Source organism: Choloepus didactylus, chromosome 9 (genome assembly GCF_015220235.1).
Source record: "Choloepus didactylus isolate mChoDid1 chromosome 9, mChoDid1.pri, whole genome shotgun sequence".
Taxonomy (NCBI): Eukaryota; Metazoa; Chordata; class Mammalia; order Pilosa; family Megalonychidae; genus Choloepus; species Choloepus didactylus.
In genome coordinates, this window is record NC_051315.1 from 55,372,149 (window position 1) to 55,394,351 (window position 22,203).

The 22,203-nt window shown below is 34.3% G+C and overlaps 1 protein-coding gene across 2 annotated transcripts in view; it reads right to left on the minus strand.

The window, feature by feature from the left end:
• Window positions 1-956: 956 nt before the first annotated feature.
• SCN7A (sodium voltage-gated channel alpha subunit 7) overlaps window positions 957-22,203 on the minus strand; it is a 95,144-nt gene continuing 73,897 nt past the window's right edge. The window contains exons 18-25 of one of the 2 annotated variants that reach the window (XM_037849980.1): window positions 16,448-16,621; window positions 14,375-14,479; window positions 10,805-11,083; window positions 10,011-10,064; window positions 9,239-9,376; window positions 7,603-7,704; window positions 6,999-7,269; window positions 957-4,358 (exon numbers count right to left, since the gene is read on the minus strand). In XM_037849980.1, the coding sequence (XP_037705908.1) occupies window positions 3,313-4,358; window positions 6,999-7,269; window positions 7,603-7,704; window positions 9,239-9,376; window positions 10,011-10,064; window positions 10,805-11,083; window positions 14,375-14,479; window positions 16,448-16,621 (2,169 nt within the window). In that variant the 3' untranslated portion in view covers window positions 957-3,312. Of the gene's footprint in view, window positions 4,359-6,998; window positions 7,270-7,602; window positions 7,708-9,238; window positions 9,377-10,010; window positions 10,065-10,804; window positions 11,084-14,374; window positions 14,480-16,447; window positions 16,622-22,203 lie in introns of both variants that reach the window. The other variant, XM_037849979.1, reaches the window with a different exon arrangement.

Consider the following 22,203-nt stretch of genomic DNA (forward strand, 5'->3'; position numbering starts at 1 on the left):
AGTTTCCTGGGACACTGATACTACTGGGACCAAGGAACACATCTTGAGAACCACTGCTCCAAAACAATATTTATCATGCAAAATTGATTTTAATTTTTGGTTGCTTAATGCAGCTCATTACTATTGTTTATTCTTGGTATTAAATAGTCATGCTTTATTAATTATGATAATTTTAAGCAGGCTGTGTTTAGTGACATTACAATTGTATGCTAATTTTAATGGTTAGTATATATTTATATACTTATCCAATTAAACTGATGTTTCATTTATGTGACATTGAGATATTCCACACAGATTAACTTTCTCTTCGACAGTTTTAATAGACCTTTTAGAAATATTTCAGGAGATTTCTGATCTGAACAAGAAAGTAGAAATCATTTTTTTCCCTGCTTTTCTCTGCTAAGCACAACTATAAACACTGGAAATGGCTCATTTTGACAATGAATTGAATGGGAGTCCCTCTGGCAACATTAGACAAGCCTACACTACTAACGATTGAGAGAGAAGAGCTTAAATTCCCTCTATTTCCACCCATTTATTTTCAGTTATCATTAGAGACTTATTGGAAATATTGTACAGATGGCTAAACATTAAGACTCTAGAACCAGATCTGATTTGGAGTCCTGGCCTTGTCACTTACAAGTTCTGGGCTATATAAAGTCTCATAACTTTTCTAAGCTTGACATTTTTTCATTTATAAAATGCGAGTAATCTCTGCTTCATTTGTTGTTGTGGACACTAATTGAGATTAAGCTTGATAATTACTTAGCACAAAGCTGGGCATACCAGTGTGCTCAATAAATGGTAACTCTTACCATTATCTTTAAAAACATTTCAAACCAAATTATATTTATTAGTGAAATATCAAAAACACTTTAAAGAAACAGAAATTGATATAAACCAATAAATTTAATTTCAGCATAATTTCCCATAAGTCAAATTCTAATAATACTGAGATATATGTAGTATAATTATAATTACGATTTTGATAAGAGGAATGCTTTTTACATTTTGTCAATGCATGTGAAGCTCCAGAATGCCTATTAGTATTTATTTTATAAAGAAAGTACAAGTTTCGGTTAAGAATTTAAAGCCTGAATCAATAAGTTTTAGTGGGAGTTTCATGATTTAAAATTATTTGCAAAGCTGCCACAGGCTTTATCAAAGAAGGAAAAAAACCAAAGCTTAGTGTGGTCAACAGGTTTGTGTTTATTATTTTTTATGGTGTCTAAAAGTGGAATATATTTAAAGGTTTTATTAAAAATAATTATTTACACAGTTTTGGGAAGTGCAGTGGCAAACATGGTTTACAAGTAATAATCAAAATTTTCAAATTAAAATTAGTTTACAGTCTTTAGGAAATTTACAGAAGCAAGTTATGACTCAGTTTAGTATCTGAAGCAGTTTCCACATTAAAGCATTCCCAAGAAATAGAAAACTGAGAAGCTTAGATAAAGCACCACCTGTCACCATGTCACCAAGTTAACACTGATTCCTCACTGGTTCCCATCACAGGGATGGAGAACGAGAGGAGAAAAGGAAGGAGCACTTAGAGAAAGAAACAGGACCCTGAAATTATATTTTCTTAGGGGTTCCCCTAAAGGCATCTTGGTCAGGTTATTAAATTTCTTAGGAGCAGAAAAAATTAGATTATACTTGTTAAGGCTCAAGATCATGCATTCATAATAAAATACAATTACTGATACTTAAATGTATTGAATGTCATACAACATATTTAAAGCTTGATATTTAAGTCAACAGTATACATATTTTCTTTTTGGATCTTTTAGGTTTTTGTGGGCACATTGAAATAAGTCTTGATACAAATGGAGTAAACATCAGAAACTCAAAACTACATGTATGTAAGCAATGGTATTTTTATGAATAAATCAAAAAACACAACTATTTGTGCCTATCTTTTAAATAATATTTTGAATAGTGAAAGCTAACGTTTAGACTTCAAAGATTTTCAAATATAAAACATTTTCCAGAATAATTATATATATGATGAGATTAAAAACAAACAAAAAACTTAGAAATATGACTAAGTAAAAATTAAAGTTGAATGCACTGATATAATAACATCATCAACAACAAAGACTTTATCTCCCAAACCTCAGTCCTCACAGTTTGAGTGATTTATTTTCTTTCTCTTAGTTATAAAGAACCATCAAGTACAGTGGAAGTACTTTTAAGTGGCCACAGCCTCACAATTAAGAATCAAGACACTGTGAAATGCCTTATACATAACTGTAGCCTTTGATTCTTCTAATAGGTATTGTGATGTTCATTTGCCAGATCTCACATATTGATTGTTACATTCTTGATAAATAGTAAAAACACATCAGTTTTATAATAAGGTATAGCTTGAGTATATATATATATATATATATGTACTCAAGTATATATATATACTCAAGTAATATATATCCTCTATTATAACATTTCAGTATATGTATGCTTTAAAAATGTAAATGAGAAAATGTGAAAATATAGGCCATAACTATGGGTTCCTTTGTGCTTTTTTTCCTATGAAACCATCCTATTAAAGAGTCAGAGCTTAGTAGAACTAGCGAAAGAGATGAGAAACCAGAAACCAGAGAAGATGAAAAGATATTAATTCCCAGTAGAAAAAAGAAAGGGAAACAAGAACAAAAAGAGAATACAAATAGGACTCCAACCAAACTTTTTCAAACAGAGTTTTAGTAAGCTCCGTGCTCAGTCTCAAAGACACCTTCTATAGACCCCCCCTTAAAAACAGACATTTTTCTAGGCAAGTTTATGATGTAGTGGCCTGTAGCATTTCATTATTTTTAAACATCACCCCATAGTAAGAAAGTATCTGTTTAATTGTAACCAAGTCCTTTTAGTAGTGATTGAGTTAAAATAAACGTAAAATATTTTGAGTTAAAATAAATTGAGCTAAAATAAATGTAAAATATACAAGGGAGCCCCCTTGCTGCTAATCTCTACCATTACTTTCTCTATCCCCCAGAAGAGGCACAAGCCTTATAAGCCATACAGAGAAAATGAACCCTGGATTGTCAAATGGTAACTAGAACCCACAATAGCTCCTTGTAGAAGAATTAAGGGGGTTGATTATTTTTCCTGATAGATTGGTTAGCTTGAATACATGTGGATAAAATGTGAAATTGGCATGGAGTCTTTCAAACACAAGTTTAACTTCCATAGGGTATAAACAATTGGTCATTAAGTGAAATCTCTACTTTCCCAGACCTTTGCTTTTATTTCTGTTTTAAACTTTTGACATTTTTGTGACACGTAAGGAAGGTCAAGAAGTGGTAAGTGAGACTAGATCTGGCTTTGAATAGTCGACTTTTCCTCAAAATAGACATCGTCTTCCGTAGCTTGAACAACTCTGTCCCCATCTATCATCTGAATATCTGATGTATTTTTGCTATTTTGTCTTGAGCGGTAACTTTTGTAAGCACGCTGAATGATGGTTGCTGAGACTGCCTCCTGTTTTCGTTTTAGAGTAGTGGTAATTGGCTCATATGTGATCTTAAAAGGGTTGGCCAACATAAACCCTGATTCTATTTCTAAAAGTACCTTTTCCATTCTTGCATCATTACCCAAAACTTGCTTTGTAAAAGCAAGTAAGATGTCAAGGCAGTGAATTCGGTCCCCAACAGCCATGGGCAGATCCATGGCAAGGAGCTGCCCTTTGTTTGGTTTTGCCATGAGAAGAGGAGGATCAAGGGACGCTGCAAAATCTGAAAGCTTGCTAGAGTCTATGTACTGGGTCTTATCAGGATCAAACCTTTTCCACACCTGAAAGAACTTCCTAAAATCATCTTCACTTAAGGTCTTGGCTTTGTTTTTAGAAGCAATATTGAAAAACTCCATGACAACAACAATGTACATATTGACAATAATCAGCCATGATATGAAGATGTAACTGACAAAATAAATAATCCCAACATAGGGGTTACCACAATCTCCTCTAACCTGAGTGCCTGGGTTAATTTTATCAGGATCACAGTTGTTGAAAATTGCAGTGAGCATCCCATCCCAACCAGCAAATATAGTAACTTGGAAAAGGCAGAGCATACTGCTGCCAAAAGTTTCAAAGTTGGACACATCATTAATTCCCGCTTCCTTTTTAACATAGGCAAAGTTGTACATTCCAAAGATGGCGTAGATAAACATGACCAGGAAGATGAGAAGACTGAAGTTCAACAACACTGGGAGGGAGAGCATCAAAGGAGTCAGCAGACTATGGAACACCTTTGGTCCTTTCCCAGGGCGCAGGATGTGGATGATCCGTGAGAGAAGTACCAGTTGGACAAGGGAAGGAGGCACAAGGTAGTATCCTACTGTCTCAGGTAGAAGTATTCCTTAGAGTAGGAAAAGATGAAGCAGGAAATAATTTAGAATCCTTTAAATTATTTTACATTTCATTGTTGTTTTTATAGGTTAAGATCATTTTATTAATCCCTCCTTTTTAACACTTATCACATTTTGAAAAATTCAGGTTAATCAAATTCTAACTGTGGCAATGTTCAGAGTATGTAGAAAATTTGGATCCTTCTGAACCATCATCTTAAAAGAGTATTATAGTCAAGCACTTCCAGAATACAGGTGGCACGGATTCACAATGTAGTCATATTTTTTTTTCTGATTTCTGTTGGATCAAGGAACTTAGTTCAATCCAACCTTTATTCAATGCCTAATAAAAGTGACATGCAAATGGGCAAAGATGGATGACATAATTTCTGTCCTCTAGGATCTTATAATCTAGAAACTAGAGACAGTCATTTTAACTAATTACAGTGCAAGGCAAAAAGGCCAAACTGATAAATTTTATCACCAAAAAATGTTTGGCATTCAGTGATTAAAGGATTGTAACTAAATTAAATTTATTTCCTAGTTAGTATTCGGGCCCTTAAGAACTTTAAATGTGAATTGAATAAAGGAGTCTCTCTCTGCCCTCATGGAACTTCTTTTTAGCAATAGTGGGTGCGCAAGGGAATGATGGGAATAAGACATAGCTATAACTGTAAAACAAGGTAAAATTACAATTACCATAAAAGACATAAAGGATATTCTCTGCAAGAACCAGAGAGAGTGCTCATTTTGATTGAGAAGGTGGGGAAGAAGAGAATCCTGTGAAGCTTCTAAATGAGGTGGTAAAATTTGCTGAATCTCAGACTGAGTATGCCTCAAATTTCAGTGTAATATGGGCACTGCCCAAGATGGCAGCCCCCCAATGTTCTATCCTAGCCTCATCTCCACAGTGCTCTAGTGAATCTTCTACTCAGACCCAAGTTCTCATTGTTCCTAATCTTCTAAACTCTTCTATTATGAAGGAGGTATCCCATTTCACTGGAAACAAATTTCCCTCACATCTCATCACTAAATTTTCTTGGTCTCCTTTGTTATCTGAAATATGACTCTATCTTGAGGACACTATTTCCCTTGCAACCATCTCAAGGACAGGCAGTTCACTCTCCCTTACTCCATATTTCTCAGGGTGGAAAGATGGAATAGGCGTCTTTCTTTGCTGCAATTGTGATTTCCAGATCATTACTTCTTCCCATCATTTGTATAAAGAAGAAAAGAAAATTTCTGAAACTTTGTGGATCATGCCATTTAGCTATATCATCCACCATTCCTTAGCTTTATGATCTACTGATTCCCCTCATGCATATTCATTAAAGACTTTAGCACTTGGTTCAATATCTCCCTCTCCACCTCAGTATCTACCATCAACAACCCATTCCAAGGCTAGCCTTTCAGTCTTTGGCTTTCTCGCTTTAATCTTCTCCATCATTTTACCTCAAACACCCATATCTATGGCCACATTCAGGATACCTGACCTTGTGAAACTTCAAATTCAAACAATATTGTTGACCATAGATTCTTTTCCTTCCAGCTTTCTGATTCAGTTACTCTTACTTCACTCTCATATATCTCTTTAATTCCGTAATTCCTCTGCTTTCTCCCTATCACCCTCCTTCTGTTTTCATGTACTTTCCTATCAAGATTCTTGTACTTTTCTATCAGTGTAAGTCGCATTGCTTCATTCATTAAATGCGTGAATTTCTGGAAGACAACTGGTTAGGCAGCTTTCTGGTTTTTTTCACTACTGACAATATAGACTAGTATTTGAACAAAATAAACACTGAAATATTGCCCCCACTCTCACAGAGCTTATACTCTAGTATATGTGTTATGGGGAGGTAGAAAATAAACAAATTTATCTCTGCCTGAAACAGTGTTATCCTAAGTTCTTTGTTTGGCTAACCTTTTATAACCATTGGTTTTTATTTGTGTTTCACTTCTTCTAGGAAGATTTCTCTGACTCCACTTACTGATTGACTTTGTCACCCTCTGATGTGCTGTCACAGCACCCTGTGCTTCCCTATCATTATCTTCATAACACATTGTTAAAATGTATAGTTTAATTATCTATATCCCTTAATAGTCTATAAACTATATGCATGCAGGGATTATCTTGTTTACTACTGAATTATTTGCATATAGCATGTTATCTATTCACAAAGGGGATAAGCAAATACAGATATTTGTTAAAGAAAAGAGTGAGATCTCTAGAGTAAGAGAAAACTGGTGACAAATTCATTAAAACCTAAAACTCTAGTGTTCTGAAAGTTGTAAATAGGACTAGAGGGAAGGGAATGAGCTGAAGCTTGAAAAGTTATGCCATTCTAAGACATAAAGATCCTTTCAGTGTCATCTTAGAAAATTAATTATGACATATACTGAGAAGGTAATTAAGCATTTGCCTGGCATTCTGTGAAGTAAAGTCTATGTTATTAATTCAAGAAATACATTTGAATATTTCATATTTAGGCATGTGTACATGTATGAATGCAAAAACGTACAGCATTCATGTTGGATATAAAGTCCCTACCTCTTCTGCATGTTCAGAGACTATACCTCAAAAGATATTTACTACAAGAGCTTGTTTAAACTAATACCACTGCCAAAGAAAATCTGACTAAACAGAATCTTACCTGTAATGGAAAAAACAACCACCATAAAATCAAAAATGTTCCATCCAATGGTGAAATAATAATGGCGGAATGAGGTAAGCTTCAGTATGAATTCTCCAGTATATAGCAAAATAAAAATGAAGTTAATCCAGTGAAGAGTAGTTTCCATTTTTATACTCTGTTCATCACTTTGTATCATAATAGTTACTGCTTGGAGACAGATAAGAACCATGGTGATGATATTAAAAGCTCGACTTGTTACCAAGTCAAAGATGAATCCTTGGAACTTGTTCTATGGGTAATGAAAAAAGATGCAATAGTCTTACCAATAGGTTACACACACACACATCCAAACACACATGCACACACACACAGCCTTTGGATTCTACAACTTGCCTCCCAGCATAAATAGGAGAATAATCAAAGACCTAAGTTTTTACTGAGCTTTGATTATTGTAGATAATCAAATAAAAATAACCGTAGGAAAGCTTCGCTAAGGAGTATATTTTTAAAATTTAGTCAAATGCATTTAAGAATTTTAAAAATACACTTTCATTTTTAAGAAAAAAAAATATATAAAGGAAACTATTTTTGAAGCTTCAGAAAAATCTACGTGTTTTCTCACTCCTGGGCGAGGTATCGGTCTTTGAGAGTCCTCACACATCAGCTTCTTTAGCCCACGATACTGTTTCTTCTGTTTTCCTGTTATAAAGATATTTGACCCTCCCTGGTAAAGAAATGAAAGAAAAGTATTAAAATCACATTAATCCAAACTTTCCCTCATATTAATACTCATTTTAGGAAACTTGTAAATTATTGATTCAATCCTTTTACTTTAGTTCATTGCTTAGTTTCAATGAACTAAATCATGGTTTGAATGCGTCTTTTTTTCTGCACAAAAATCTATATAAACTACATATAAAATGTATGTTGGTATTTTACTGAGATTTAATAATCTTTTGGTGGACTTCCCTGTGGGTAAGCTATTTTTACTTTTCAGTCTACTGAGCCCTCCCTCTTATTAGAGAGAGAAAAAGAAGGGAGTGCTGGGGCTACATAGAAAGTTTTAAGGAAGACTAAACTCAATAGTTAAGAGGAAGGTAAGTTTGTTCCTTTTAATGGTCAGAAAGAAATAGAATTGGTCATGTGTGTATTTTCATATGTTCATACGCTGCTTTATTTTCCAAATACCATCAGAAGATATTTTTTACTATTATTTCAAAAGCACCTTGTGCTTACCTCTTCATAGCACCTTTTAGGGCTTATCTTTGTGTTTCTTGTGCTAATTTCAGTATTTTATGAAAAAATATAAAGTGAATAAGAGGTAAGCATTTACTACTGTGTTAGTCTAGGAATTAGGAGTCGTTACTGCCCTAAGTCAGGACCTGCTCATTAAAATTGACAGGGCTAACCTACTTGAAGCCCAGAAGCAAATTCTAGGATGTTAGTCCCTTGGATTGAAGTCCCTAGAAACCTGAAGCGTCAAATCAAAAGCATATTTGATCACTGATCTCTCTACTCCCACCTAATTAATGGAGACTCAGAGTGGCTTGTTTACCAGTTCTGCACATGGCTAAAGTTGGATGACAATGATCAAAGATGGACTGTCAAAAATTAAATTAATTATTCTCTTGAATATTGTGGATGGCTGTTCTGCACCTAACAGAGAGTAGATCTCCTTGTTTAAAATAAGTGGACTCAGACCTGTCTTTATTGAGGCCTTTTCATTTGTGGAGGCCCTGAAGGAAGTATTTGAGCAACAGTGGTTGTTCATTTCTGCCTTTGAATTCTCTATTATTGGTTTGAAGCATCTGATTAGGATTTATGACTGTTCCTACTTCTATCAGATGGAGGTACTTAAATTTATAGACATGTCCATAATGGTTATGACTCTGAGAACTTTGGATATATCAGAGAGCAACAGAGAATCCTTTCTTCCCTTAATACAATAGTAGTAAGTAGTATTATTACTTATTATTCAGCAGTCATTATTTACAAAGTCTATGTACAGAAGTAAAATTTTTAACTTTTAAACTTGCCTGTGTATATTTTGAATACAAAAAACAATGTAAAGACAAAAATTTTAGCAATGTTCATCTATGAGCAGTAACATCTAGTCAATCATACTTTTAAGATAAGTATCAAGTAAAAATGACATTAAGCTGAACCCAAACAAATCAATTACTTGAAGCAGGGAATTTTTATAAATGTTTGATTTTTTCTCAGGGATTGATGAATAAACAAAAAATATTTATACTTATCTTTATTTTGTGCTTGTTGAAATTAGCAACAATAGCACCAATCAGCATACTCAGAGGGAGAAATAATCCAAGGATAATAAAGTTGATAAAATAACAACACATGTAGATATTCTCTTCAAAATTAGGCTGCCTATTTACCTAAAAGTTATTTAAAAAAAGGAAACTATTGATATTGATTTTTTAAACCAAAAGAGTTATAAAACAACTTATGACAAGAAGATCCAACAATGCTACTTGAGGCAATATTTTCTCTTTGCTGTCTGGTGAAAGAATATCATTGCTTTGTTTATTTGGATTTTAAAGTATATTTATTTATTTTTAGCATTTTTAAATTGTGGAATATAACATGTATACATAGAAGTGAGAACTTTCCAAGTGCAATTTAACAAGTAGAGAGCAAATTTCAAAGAATGTTGCGCATTACAGCTCCACAGTTTATTTCCTTATTGTGAAATATTATGCAAAAAGGTAATAACATTCAAGGTATGATTTAACAAATACTTATATAGGAAATTTCCAAGAATGTTACGGGTTACAGTTTATTTAAAGTTTATTATATTGGTTTAATCGTTGTTACAAAGTCTGGTAATCCTCCAAATGGACCTATGGGGCTTCAACATTTTAATAATTCTGTAGATCCCATTGTTCATGAAATGCTCAATCTGAAATGTACCATGTTAATTGTTTAATTATTGCCAGTGTACTGTGCTTGAATTGTAAAAATCACTTTGCTTGACCCTTAGCAATGGCTCTTAGAGTATATTGTACTTACAGCAACAGAATCAACTGCCGAATTCATAATAGTGATCCACCCATTAAATGTTGCCTGCAAAAATGACATGCATTTAATTCTTATAGAAATCTCATGGTTCATGAAAAATAGTAAAACTTAATTTGTTATTAATAGCACTAAGAACAGTTGATTTGTAAGGCTTGACACACTTGAATATACTCTGTAATTGAGATTCCTTTAACATTGTCATTATTATATTTATTTAATCTAAAAGCTATTTTGAGCTAGTTTATTTGCAGTTAATAACAAAATACTTTAAGATAGGATGGATGGATGGATGGATGGACAGACGGACGGACAGATAGATATGCCCGACTGTCACAGTAGCTTGCAGTTGCTGCACATATGCTTTTATGTGGGGGGAGATAAGAGCGGAATGGTCTTTTCACATCTGCTGAATGTTGTTTCACTGACTAACCATTCCTCAAAGCACTGAATTGGAAAATAACAGTTGTAACCTGAGTCAGATCAAAGAATTGTGACCCTATTACCTGATCAGTAGTGGTGGAAAAAGATTTGACCAGCACTTGCCATTTCCTCTGTCAGTCTTACCTTTGTCTCTATTCACTTCTCCCAACAGGGGAGGTTGTATTTTACTTTCATCTCTCCAAATGAACCTAGTATAGTATGTCCCATAATTTTATCCACTAATTAATATTTGCTAAAATATTATTATAATCAAATGTATTAAACATGTTTTTTGTCCTTTACATTTGCCTACAATATGAATGAATATATAATTGACAAAAATGAATCAGAAAAATAATACTTACTACTTGAAGTAGTGAAAGAAAACCATTTCCAACATTATCAAAGTTCAGTTTTGCATTCTCCCATGGCACTGATTCATTAAACATAAGGCTTTCACATTGACTTTTATTTAGGACTTCAGACACAGGAAACCTCTCTCCACTTGCTGGGTCAATACATTCATAGAAATTGCCAGCAAATAAGTACACTCCCATGATGCTAAAAATCAGCCAAGTTAGAAGGCAGACCAGAAACACATTCACAGCAGGTAAAGTTGTTTTCATCAAAGCTCTCACAACCACCTGACATATAAAAAATGAACATACAAATTTTAGGTAAGAAATGGGAAACTATTTTAACTTCTTATCAATATGAAAATAGTAATCGATGTTATGTCATACTGAAAAAGCATTGAAAAGGCCATCTCAAACATTTAGTAGCCCACATGTCAATATTTGAATAACCCAACTAGAAATTCAATTTAGATAAAAATATATATTAAAAAATGCAGATACTTTCAGGATCTTTCTACTGAAAAATCATTAAAGCCCAACAAGCTGATTTGTATAAATACTAGAATAAATAATTATTTCACTGCTTTAACAAATGTTTATTGATCTCTTGTACTATGTCTCAAATGGGCAAGATAATTGAATCTGTATATATTAGATTATCTAGACAGCAAAGAACTAAGTCTTAAGAATTATAACCAGGGAGGATGAGCCTGCAAAATAGTCAATGAAGGAATGTCAGGGAAATACGAGGGGGGTCAAGAAATTGTAGTATCAATGAAGCCAAGCTATTTCAAGAAATACTGAGGGGACAGCTGTACTTTCCAAAGCCTCAAACCTCTTCTGAGCCACTCTAAGTCACTGGAGAGTCACTCCAGAGTGGAAGTTTGGGAAATTAATCTACCATATAAGGGTGAAAAAGTCCAATAGTTTATAATCACTTTTGCCATTTCCTTAACAACCTTCACTCTTTAATATTTACCAGAATTTTATTCTCATCACACCACTAAAGCTGTTATGGTGTATGTAAACCAATTGCTGTATCCAGTAGAATACTTTCAATTTTCACTATTTCTTTATCTTTCCTTTAGCATTTAAACTTTTGACTGCCTTCCCCCCATCTTACTTTCTCTCTCTCTCTCTGTTTTTTCCTGAGACATGATTTTCTTTTCTACCTTTCTAATAATTTCTTCCTTTAATCCTTGCTGGATACTTAACCTTTCACCTGTACATTTTGCTTAAATTCCTTGGTTTTCTATCCCTGAACTAAAAATTATGACTTTTTATTGTGCTTTCAAAAACACTTTATTTTATTCTCAAAACTGAGTTACAGATTCTTTTTTGACACTTAAGACATTTTGAGCAGTCCACTGATGTTTCCACTGGGGGAAAAAAAAATGCTATGCCTATTAAAAAAACACATATAACATTAAAAAATGACACACAAGCATTGAGTAAGAAAGAGCACTCAAGACATGAATCTTTTTAAATATACAAAACATTAATTTTGTAATCACATAGCTTCCATAAATACTGTATAATACATCTCCAGGGATAATTCAACCACAGAAATTCCAGAGGCTCAGATGACATTTCAGATCTAGACCTGACCTTGATCTAACCTTGGCTGCTATTCACTTGACCTTTACCTGACCATTGCTACTATCTTACTGCCTTTCTAACGAGTGTATGGTATCAGATGGTCCAGTGCTTAATTTCTGACAAACAGATGTAGCTTCTCCAGCAAATGTCTAAACTGGGGTCAGGAAACTTGCTTGTTTTGACACTTTTTCTTCCCTTGTGTATTTAAACTTATTAGGAAAAAATACTTGGTAGCATATCTCTTCCATAATGACATTTACAAAAAAAGTTACATCCATTCGTCTAGTTTGTCTAGATATCTATAGTTTATAGTCCAAGCATTTTCTATTAAATTTTCTTACCACTAAACTGTATTTGCTAGAAATTTAGCTTTTGTGCTGTTTTTTTTTTTTTTTCATTTTTACCTTAATCTTATAGTTCTCTTCAGCTACCTCCTCCTTTCAGCTTATTTTGGTTGGAGACTTTGTTTCACCAGTTACAATATAAATTACAAATAATATTTTAGATTTTTGTTTCTTAGGTGTAAAATAATTAGAATTTCCCATATTTGCCACCTAATCAAATTTCTTCCCCAACACCAAGAAATCAAATGCCTTTGGATAATAGATTGATCTTGTTATAAAGAGTCAACCTAAGATTCATAAGAAATTACAAAAATATTATTATCAATAATAAATTTGTCAAACCTATTAATATATATTGTAATTAATGTACTTAATACATGTACTTATATATATGTTATATGTAGGTATGCACATATGAGTGATACTATTAACATTTCTGAGATGTTTTTTTGGTAAAATACATTTTTAAAATTACGTATATTTCCATTTGGATTTACAATAATCACTCATATTTTGAGATCAAAACAAGTATACATTTTTTAACCAATGGAGAGATTTTAAGAGTTATGGCTTCTTAATGAATGGCAGTTTAAATGTAGCATAAAATGTAGAAACTATAAAAAGAATACTGCTTACATGTAAATAAATTTTCTTATTAGATCCTACCATAGCATTGAATATGTGGTATTGAGTAATATCAATCAAATTGGCAGGCTAATGCTAAATAATCCATGTAAACCAAAGCTCTAAGAAAACACAAAGGTTTTTAAATAAGATGTATGATTAGAGTTTTCCTGCCATTTCTGTACACAATTGATCACTGTGTATCTACACACTTACACTGCTTGTAGTGTTACTGGACTGTTTTTTCTATTAGGTGAACTCTGTGGAATTTCCACTATAGACACCAAAGATTGAATGCTGGTCATATTATATGATTAAACTTTCTCACATTGTTCAGAAGAGACTTGAACATGGGATGGTGTGAAAGGGAGAGGACTAGTAAGAATTCATAGTATGTGATGTGTGACTTCAAAAAGAAGTAAATTTATTTTCTTTATTTTCACTTGTCTAAATTAAGGCTTTGTTGTGATTTTTTAGTTACAAGAAGCCAAAGGCATAGGTTAAGAGAGAGAGCGAGCATTTCCTCTGTAGAATAGATCTGTATACATATTCTGCAGAGGAAAGTACATTTATTTTAAAATTCAAACATCAGACATCTTTTCATTCCTTAAGTAACTACTTAGTGTTTACAATTATAATTTTAAATAGTTAGCTAACTGACCAAAGTTTCATTTTCAGACATTTTTTAAATGGAGACAATTTCACTTATATTTATAATATGTTATCATGGGTAGGAACAGTATTATTTTTTGACACTATATTCTGTCTCTCAACTAGTAGGGTTTTTTCTTGTTTTTATTAATTTTCATATCTTATAAGCAATGAAGACCTAAAATCTTAATATGTATAACTAACATACCTATACCTCTGTATTTTTAAGTAGTAGATATGAGGTTTTTGTTGTATAAATATTGTTAAATATACAAATAAGAAGAAAACAAAGCTTGTTATTTGTGCAAACTTAGTAATCCCAAATAAAACCTATAGATTATTATAGAAATTTTTCTCTTACCTTCATTTTTTCAAACTGAGATAGAACTCTGAGTGCCCGAAGGAATTTAACGGAAATAAGCGGTTTTAGGTCTTGAGATTTTCCTATTAAGCTAAGACAAAAGACCTATATAAAAAAGAGTGGATAGAATTTAATTTTGATTTGAATCTAAATAATACATAAAATGAAAGTTTCGTTTTTTACAAAAAAAGATACACAGTGAAAGCCTACGAAGAAATCTGCAAGATTTTACCATATTTTTCAAAAACAAAACAATGAATTACAGAAAAGTATAAGAACACCATTTTGTCCTTAAATCACTTGAAAAGATAAAACAAATATATTTTTCTAGTAATAAGGAATATATGTTATTGAGATAAATAAAAATATGTATATTTGATATTCTTTATGATTTATGATTAATAATTATATCTTTGAAAAAGGATTAACAATCAGTATCCTGATTACTTGCAATGCAATAATAGCATTCAATGTAGCCACCAAAAAAAAAAGAATATATTATATATGCATCCATGTAAAAATATAATCAAGATGATAAAGAGTTTCAGAGGAGAAGCATAAAAAGGAGATGAATATTATTAAGTTAAAACTACAAATTTTAAAAAACCTATAACTTGATGTCAAATTGTATTAGAGTAAATATATGTACATAAAAATGATTCAGGGTTAATAAATGTTAGTAGAGGCTGTAGTAGGGTGGTAGAGCTATGATGAACTTTTATTTTATCTTCATATTTCTCCATTTTTTTAGTTAACATATCTGAAAAATTTGTTCTTTTTTAACTCTGTACTAAAGAGATGGTCTTGAAGAGGGCTTTGAAGTAAATGAGGTATCATTAATATAAGCATAGAGGGATATGGACATATAACAATGACAAGGAAACAGGAAGGAGGCTGAAGATGTAGTGTGGTTTGACTGGAATAGAAGGTTGATTTTCAAGAATTAACAATAGTGAAAGTCATCAATTATAGACCAAGGAGTTCAATCATTACTTATAGAATAGGGAGGCACCCATTCATTAATAAAAAATTATTGAGTACCAACTATGAAACAGGAATTGTTCTAGGTACTGGGGATAAAGGAGGGAAGTGAACTGACAAGAATTTCTGCCCTCATGGAAATTCTCTCTTGTGGGGAAAGATAGATAATAAACAAAATAAATGAAAAATTATATAATAATCAGTAAGTGCTATGGAGAGAAAGAAAGGGAAAGGCAATATTGGAGTCATTACAGTTTTAAACAGGGTAGTAAGACAAGGCATGACTTCAAAGGCTTTATTTAAGCAAAGACATAAATGGCGTGAGCTAGCAAAATTTCCAGGGGAAGGAAGAGTAAGGGCAAAGGCTCTAAGGTGGAAGTAATTTGGCATGTTTGAGGAGTAACAAGGAGGTCAGTGCTTGGTGGAGTAGTGCAAAGACGGGGAGGGGTGAAGAGGAGAGTAGTGAGGAGATAAGATTGGATTGGGTAGAGAACTGTAGACTTTGGTTGCAAAGACTTGGTCTTTTCCTCTGCACGAGATGGGTGTTTACTGGAGGGTTCCAAGAAGAGAAGTGATAGGAGCTGACTTACATGTTACAATAGTCACTCTGATAGCTTTGTGGAGAATAGAATGAGGTGTGTGTGCAGTGGCAGAAGCAGGGAATCTGGCTGGAATCTATTGCAGTGATCCCAAGAGGGAGTTTTGGTAGCTTGGATCAGGGTGGAGTGGTGAAAGTTATACTATGTAGTCTAATTGTGGATATATGATTTAAACATAGAACCAAAAAAAAAAAATTAAAGATTTTAGGGTGTTAATACTTTCAAGATATTGTGAGATAGAATATTCTGTTAGCAGCAGGTTCATGGATGACTATCACAATAATCCGGGACTAAAGTGCTGAACTATGTAAATTTCAGAATGAGAAGAAAAGGATAAATGTTAAACATTACAAATGAAGTAGCTGGGATGATGGTGAGTGAAAATGCAGGGAAAGGGGGAAATGGAAGATCTAAGTAAATGGAAGAGTAAGTAAAAGAATAAGAGTAAAGAGTAACTCAAACAGCCATAAAATTTTTTTTTTAAAATACATACAATAACAACCATGAAGTCCAGCCTGTGCCAGGCATTAGTGAAATAGGCTTTAAAACCATATGCCATCCACTTTAGAAGCATTTCCAGAATGAATATGTAAGTGAAGATCATGTCAGCATATTCTAATAAGATTTTAATAGTCTTTCTCTGATCGATGTATATATCTTCAAGAGCCTGTGGGTAAAAAATGTAACTATTAGTGTACACGTATTTTCTAAAAACTTTTTCGGCATAAAGGAGGGGAATGAAATCCTATCTCTGGTAAGCAGATGGTGGTCAATGTCATAGGTTGTAGCCTCTCAAGGGCTGATTAAATTTTTCTCGGATTTATTGACAAAATCATTAAATAGAAAAGCTTCTGACTTTTAATACCATTTTCTGATCCTATGCCCATCACAGGCATCATTAACTGATCCCAAAACTTCTTCCTATAGAGACTGAGCCTGGCTTCAGAATTGTTCTAAATAGTAATTAAAAAAAACCAAACACCTCTCAAATCAGTTAATCAAAATTAATATATGATGAAACCTTTAGCTACATCTGACATAGATATTTTCTCTAATTCCAGGTAGAAACTCACAGGTATGTGCCACCTGCTAATAGAGGAGCAAGGAGCAGGGAATAAAAAAAAAAACCAAAAAAAAACCCTGCACCTTTAGAAATCCATACTGTTCATATAAGAAAAAGTGACAAAGCTCATTCTGCTGCAGGAATAACCAGATAAATAAGTGGAAGTACATGAACATGAAATAAAACTATAATCATTTTTCCAAAGCTACTTAATGCTAATAGGTCCATCTTAATTTTACTGTGGAATATGCACAAAGTCTGATAATGTCATTCAAAGCAATTTCATAATTTCACAATTTTTTTTGCACTTAAAAAAAGCAATAAAGTGCTCGGGCAAGATGGCAGCATAGAGAGGAGTGGAAGCTAAGTCGTCCCTCTGGAATAACTACAAAAAACCAGAAACAACTAGTAAATAATCCAGAACAACTGTGGGGGGCAAATGAGACCATCCACTCATCATATACCAACCTGAATTGGAAGGAATGCCCAAGAACACAGCATAAAATCTGTAAGTAAAACCTGCGGATCCAAGTCGTGAGACCCCCTCCCCTATAGCCCGAGCTGCAAAGCCTTGTGGTGTCAGAGAGAAGCTCTCTCCCAGCAAGTGAATATAGCTCAGCTGAGCTCCAACTGGGGTTTTAAGTAGCGAGTGTGAACAGGTACGCATCCCCAAAAAACAGACAGAGGCTTTGAGTGACGACTGACCTGGGAGAGCCGGAGGGTTGCCTTGGACTGGGTCTGAAGGGGACTATCTGTTTCTTTCTTGGCTCAGTGGAGAAAGCCCCAGTTATTTTCAGTTTCCAGGGCTGTGACTCCGGGAAGGGTGGAGACAGCACAAGCAGAGAGAGAGAGACCATTGAAATGCTAATGACCTCCACCTGAGGGGTCTGTCTTCAATAGGAGGAAATGGGTGGGGCCCTTTCCATTCAGAACCAGACCCCAGAGCCTGGGGAACACAGCCATACCTCCTCACACCAGTCAAGAATTATAGGCTAACAGGCATCACCTGCTGGGCAGAAAAGCACAGTGACCTGAGGCATCAAAGGGTGGAGCAATTTTCTAAGACACACCCTCAGGGAAACCAGATACTGAATATTTCTTCCCTCTGGGACCTGAGCCTGTTCTGGTCTGGGAAAACCTGATTTGGATAACCAAGGAAACCATGCCTAGACAACAGAAAATTACAACCTACACTAAGAAAAACAAAGTTATGGCCCAGTCAAAGGAACAAACATACACTTCAACTGAGATACAGGAATTTAAACAACTAATGCTAAATCAATTCAAAAAGTTTAGAGAAGATATTGCAAAAGAGATAGAGGCTGTAAAGGAAGCACTGAGCATGTATATGGCAGAAATCAAAAGTTCAAAAAAACAACTAGTAGAATCTATGGAAATGAAAGGCACAACGCAAGAGATGAAAGACACATTGGAAACATACAACAGCAGATCTCAAGAGGCAGAAGAAAACACTCAGGAACTGGAGAACAAAACACCTGAAAGCCTATACACAAAGGAGCAGATGGAGAAAAGAATGAAAAAATATGAGCAACGTCTCTGGAACTCAAGGATGAAACAAAGTACAATAATGTACATATCATTGGTGTCCCAGAAGAAGAAGAGAGGGGAAAGGGGGCAGAAGCAATAATAGAGGAAATAATTAATGAAAATTTCCCATCTCTTATGAAAGACATAAAATTACAGATCCAAGAAGCACAGCGTACTCCAAACAGAAGAGATATGTATAGGCCTACGCCAAGACACTTAATAGTCAGATTATCAAATGTCAAAGACAAAGAGAGAATCCTGAAAGCAGCAAGAGAAAAGCGATCCATTACATATAAAGGAAGCTTAATAAGACTATGTGTGGATCTCTCAGCAGAAACCATGGAAGCAAGAAGGAAGTGGTGTGATATATTTAAGATACTGAAAGAGAAAAACCACCAACCAAGAATCCTGTATCCAGCAAAGCTGTCCTTCAAATATGAGGGAGAGCTCAAAATATTTTCTGACAAACAGACAATGAGAGACTTTGTGAACAAGACACCTGTCCTACAGGAAATACTAAAGGGAGCACTACAGGGTGATAGAAGACAGGAGTGCGTGGTTTGGAACACAATTTTGGGAGATGGTAGCACAACAATGTAAGTACACTGAACAAAGGTAACTATGATTACGGTTGAGAGAGGAAGGTGGGGAGCATGTGAGACACCACAAGAAAGGAGGAAAGATAAAGACTGGGACTGTGTAACTTGGTGAAATCTAGAGTATTCAACAATTGTGATAAAATGTGCAAATATGTTCTTTTATGAGGGAGAACAAGCAAATGTCAACCTTGCAAGGTGTTAAAAATGGGGAGGCATTGGGGGAGGGATGCAATCAGCATAAACTAGAGACTGTAACTAATAGAATCATTGTATTACGCTTCCTTTAATGTAACAAAGGTGATATACCAAGGTGAATGCAGATAAGAGGGGGGGATAGGGGAGGCATGTTAGACACTTGACATTGGTGGTATTGTCTGATTCTTTATTCTACTTTGATTTAAGGTTATTTTTTCTTTTGCTGCTTCCTAGCTGTCATTTTTTTTTTTTCCTCTTTCTTTTGCCTCTCTACCTTTGACTCTCCCTCCTGCCTTGTGGAAGAAATGTAGATGCTCTTATATAGATAGTGGTGAAGGTGGTGAACACATCAATGTATGACCATGCAGAAAACCATCCATTATTTACTTGGGATGCAACGTATGGTGAGTGAACAAAACCATATTAAAAAAAAATGGGTTGATGACAAAACCTCGAGGGCAATATACTGAGTGAAATAAGCCAGACACATTAGGACAATTATTGCAGGGTCTCACTGATAGGGACTAATTATAATATGTAAACTCATAGACATGAAATATAAGGTACCAAAATACAGGACGAGGCTTAAGAATGGGGAGTGGTTGCTTAGTATGAGCAGAATGTTCAATTAGGATGAACTTAAATGTTTGGCAATGAACAGGGGTGTTGGTAGCAAGATGTGAGAATAACTAACAGCGCCGAATGGTGTGTGAATGAGGTGGAAAGGGGAAGCTCAGAGTCATATATGTCACCAGAAGGAAAGTTGGAGGTCAAAAGATGGGAATGTATAAAACTGAATCCTATGGTGGGCAATGTCCATGATCAACTGTACAAATACTAGAAATCACTTCCATGAACCAGAACAAATGTATGACAATACAATTAGAAGTTAATAATAGAGGGGCATATAGGGAAGAACTATATACCTATTACAAACTATATACTACAGTTAGTAGTATTTCAACATTTTTTCATAAACAGTAACAAGCGTACTATATCAATACTATGAGTCAGCAATTGAGGGGGGTTGGTTAGGGATAGGGGAGGATTAGAGTTTCCTTTTCTTTTTTTCTTTTTTCATCTTTCACTTTATTTCTTGTCTGGAGTAATGAAAAGTTTCTAAAAATTGAACAAAAATTAAGTGTGATGTATGCACAGCTGTATGAGGGTACCCAGGGGCAAGTGATTGTACACTTTGCATCTTTGGATAATTGTATGGTATCTGAACCATCTCAATAAAAATGAAAAAAAAAAAAAAAGCAATAAAGTACTAGTAACCTCAGACAGACTTTCACTATTGAAGTTTAACCAAGGACACAAAATAAACAAAAACTAAAATATTTTATGTAAAGAATGGTATGATTCTTAAAAATCCACTGTCAAATAAAAGTGAATATAAAATAACAATAAAGCTTCTGACTCTTACTTGAACCAATTATGGAATAAATGTCTGTGATAGACTATAAATATTCTCTGAAGTTATTTTGAAGGACTTTATTTTATTATTTACTTATTGAATAGATTCAAAATGCAAAATAACATAAAAAGTTGTATATGGAAGCCTTCACTTCAATTAGCATGGAGGAGTTTGCACTAGACAAGCTCCTGCTCAGGAAAACCAAAAAAGCATGTATTTGACAGCATCGTAGAATTGTTGAATGGAGACCAAAGGACTCCTAATTTCAGAGAAGAGAAGGATGAGAGTACATGCAGGGCAAAAATATACATCACACAAATTCTATTCAAAAGAAAGCTGCTCTAGTCCAGCTGATATCAAAGTAACTTAAGATAAAGAGGAATATTTCATATGATAAAAGGGTTATGGCAGGTTGAATTATATATGCCAACAAACACATTCTTAATCCACATTTCTGTGCTGTGAACCCATGGTAAGTAGGACCAAATGAAGATGTCATTTTTAGTTAAATTGTGGCCAAATGAGTCAGGTGGGTCTTAATCTGGATTACTGGAAGCTTCATAAGAGAATATGGAAGTCACAGAAATCAGAAAGGAGAGGAATTGCCCCGAGTTGGGAGGCAGAGGTACAAGACAAGTCAACCAGCACCAGAACACTATAGACTCTGGGAGAAAGCAAGCCTTACTGATATCTAGGTTCTGGACTTCTTCTAGCCTCAAAATTGTGAGTTAATAGATGCTTGTTGCTTAGGCCAACACATTGTGTGGTATTTGTCATAGCAGCCTGGCAAACCAAGATAAGGGTATACTGTAGGTATATTAGGATAAATAGTATCCTAATATTAATAAATAGTATCACAATGACAAATCTGTATACACAAAATAAGAGGACATTAAAAGATATATATATATATATATATACATATATGTATGTGTGTGTATATATATATATGAAAAAATAATAGCATTAAAAGGAGATTCAGCAAAAAATAGCAGTCATACTGGTCATACTGGGACAATTTAGTAGATTCTTTCTATAGTTGATAACACAAACAAAAAATCAGTAAGGATATGTAGATGATGGGAATAATTCAAATAACAAACTTGACATAATTGCACATAATAATAACAGATGACACATGCTTTCCCAGTGCATATTGAACACTGCAGTAGATGCTACCGAGAGCCCCTTTAACGTCAAGTCCACCCATTTGACAGCGACCATGAGTGTTGCCTGATAACACACAACTGAGGTCCTCTCTGGAGAACTGCCTCTGCCAAACAAGAGCCACCTCACCCAAGAGGCAATGTTCCCACTCGTGGAGGGACACACCTCAACCAGTGGCTGACTGATATTCGGAAACACATGTTCCGCTCTCTTGCTTTTCTTAATGTGGAAATAACTCTGTGGTGCAATTTGGGCTCCAC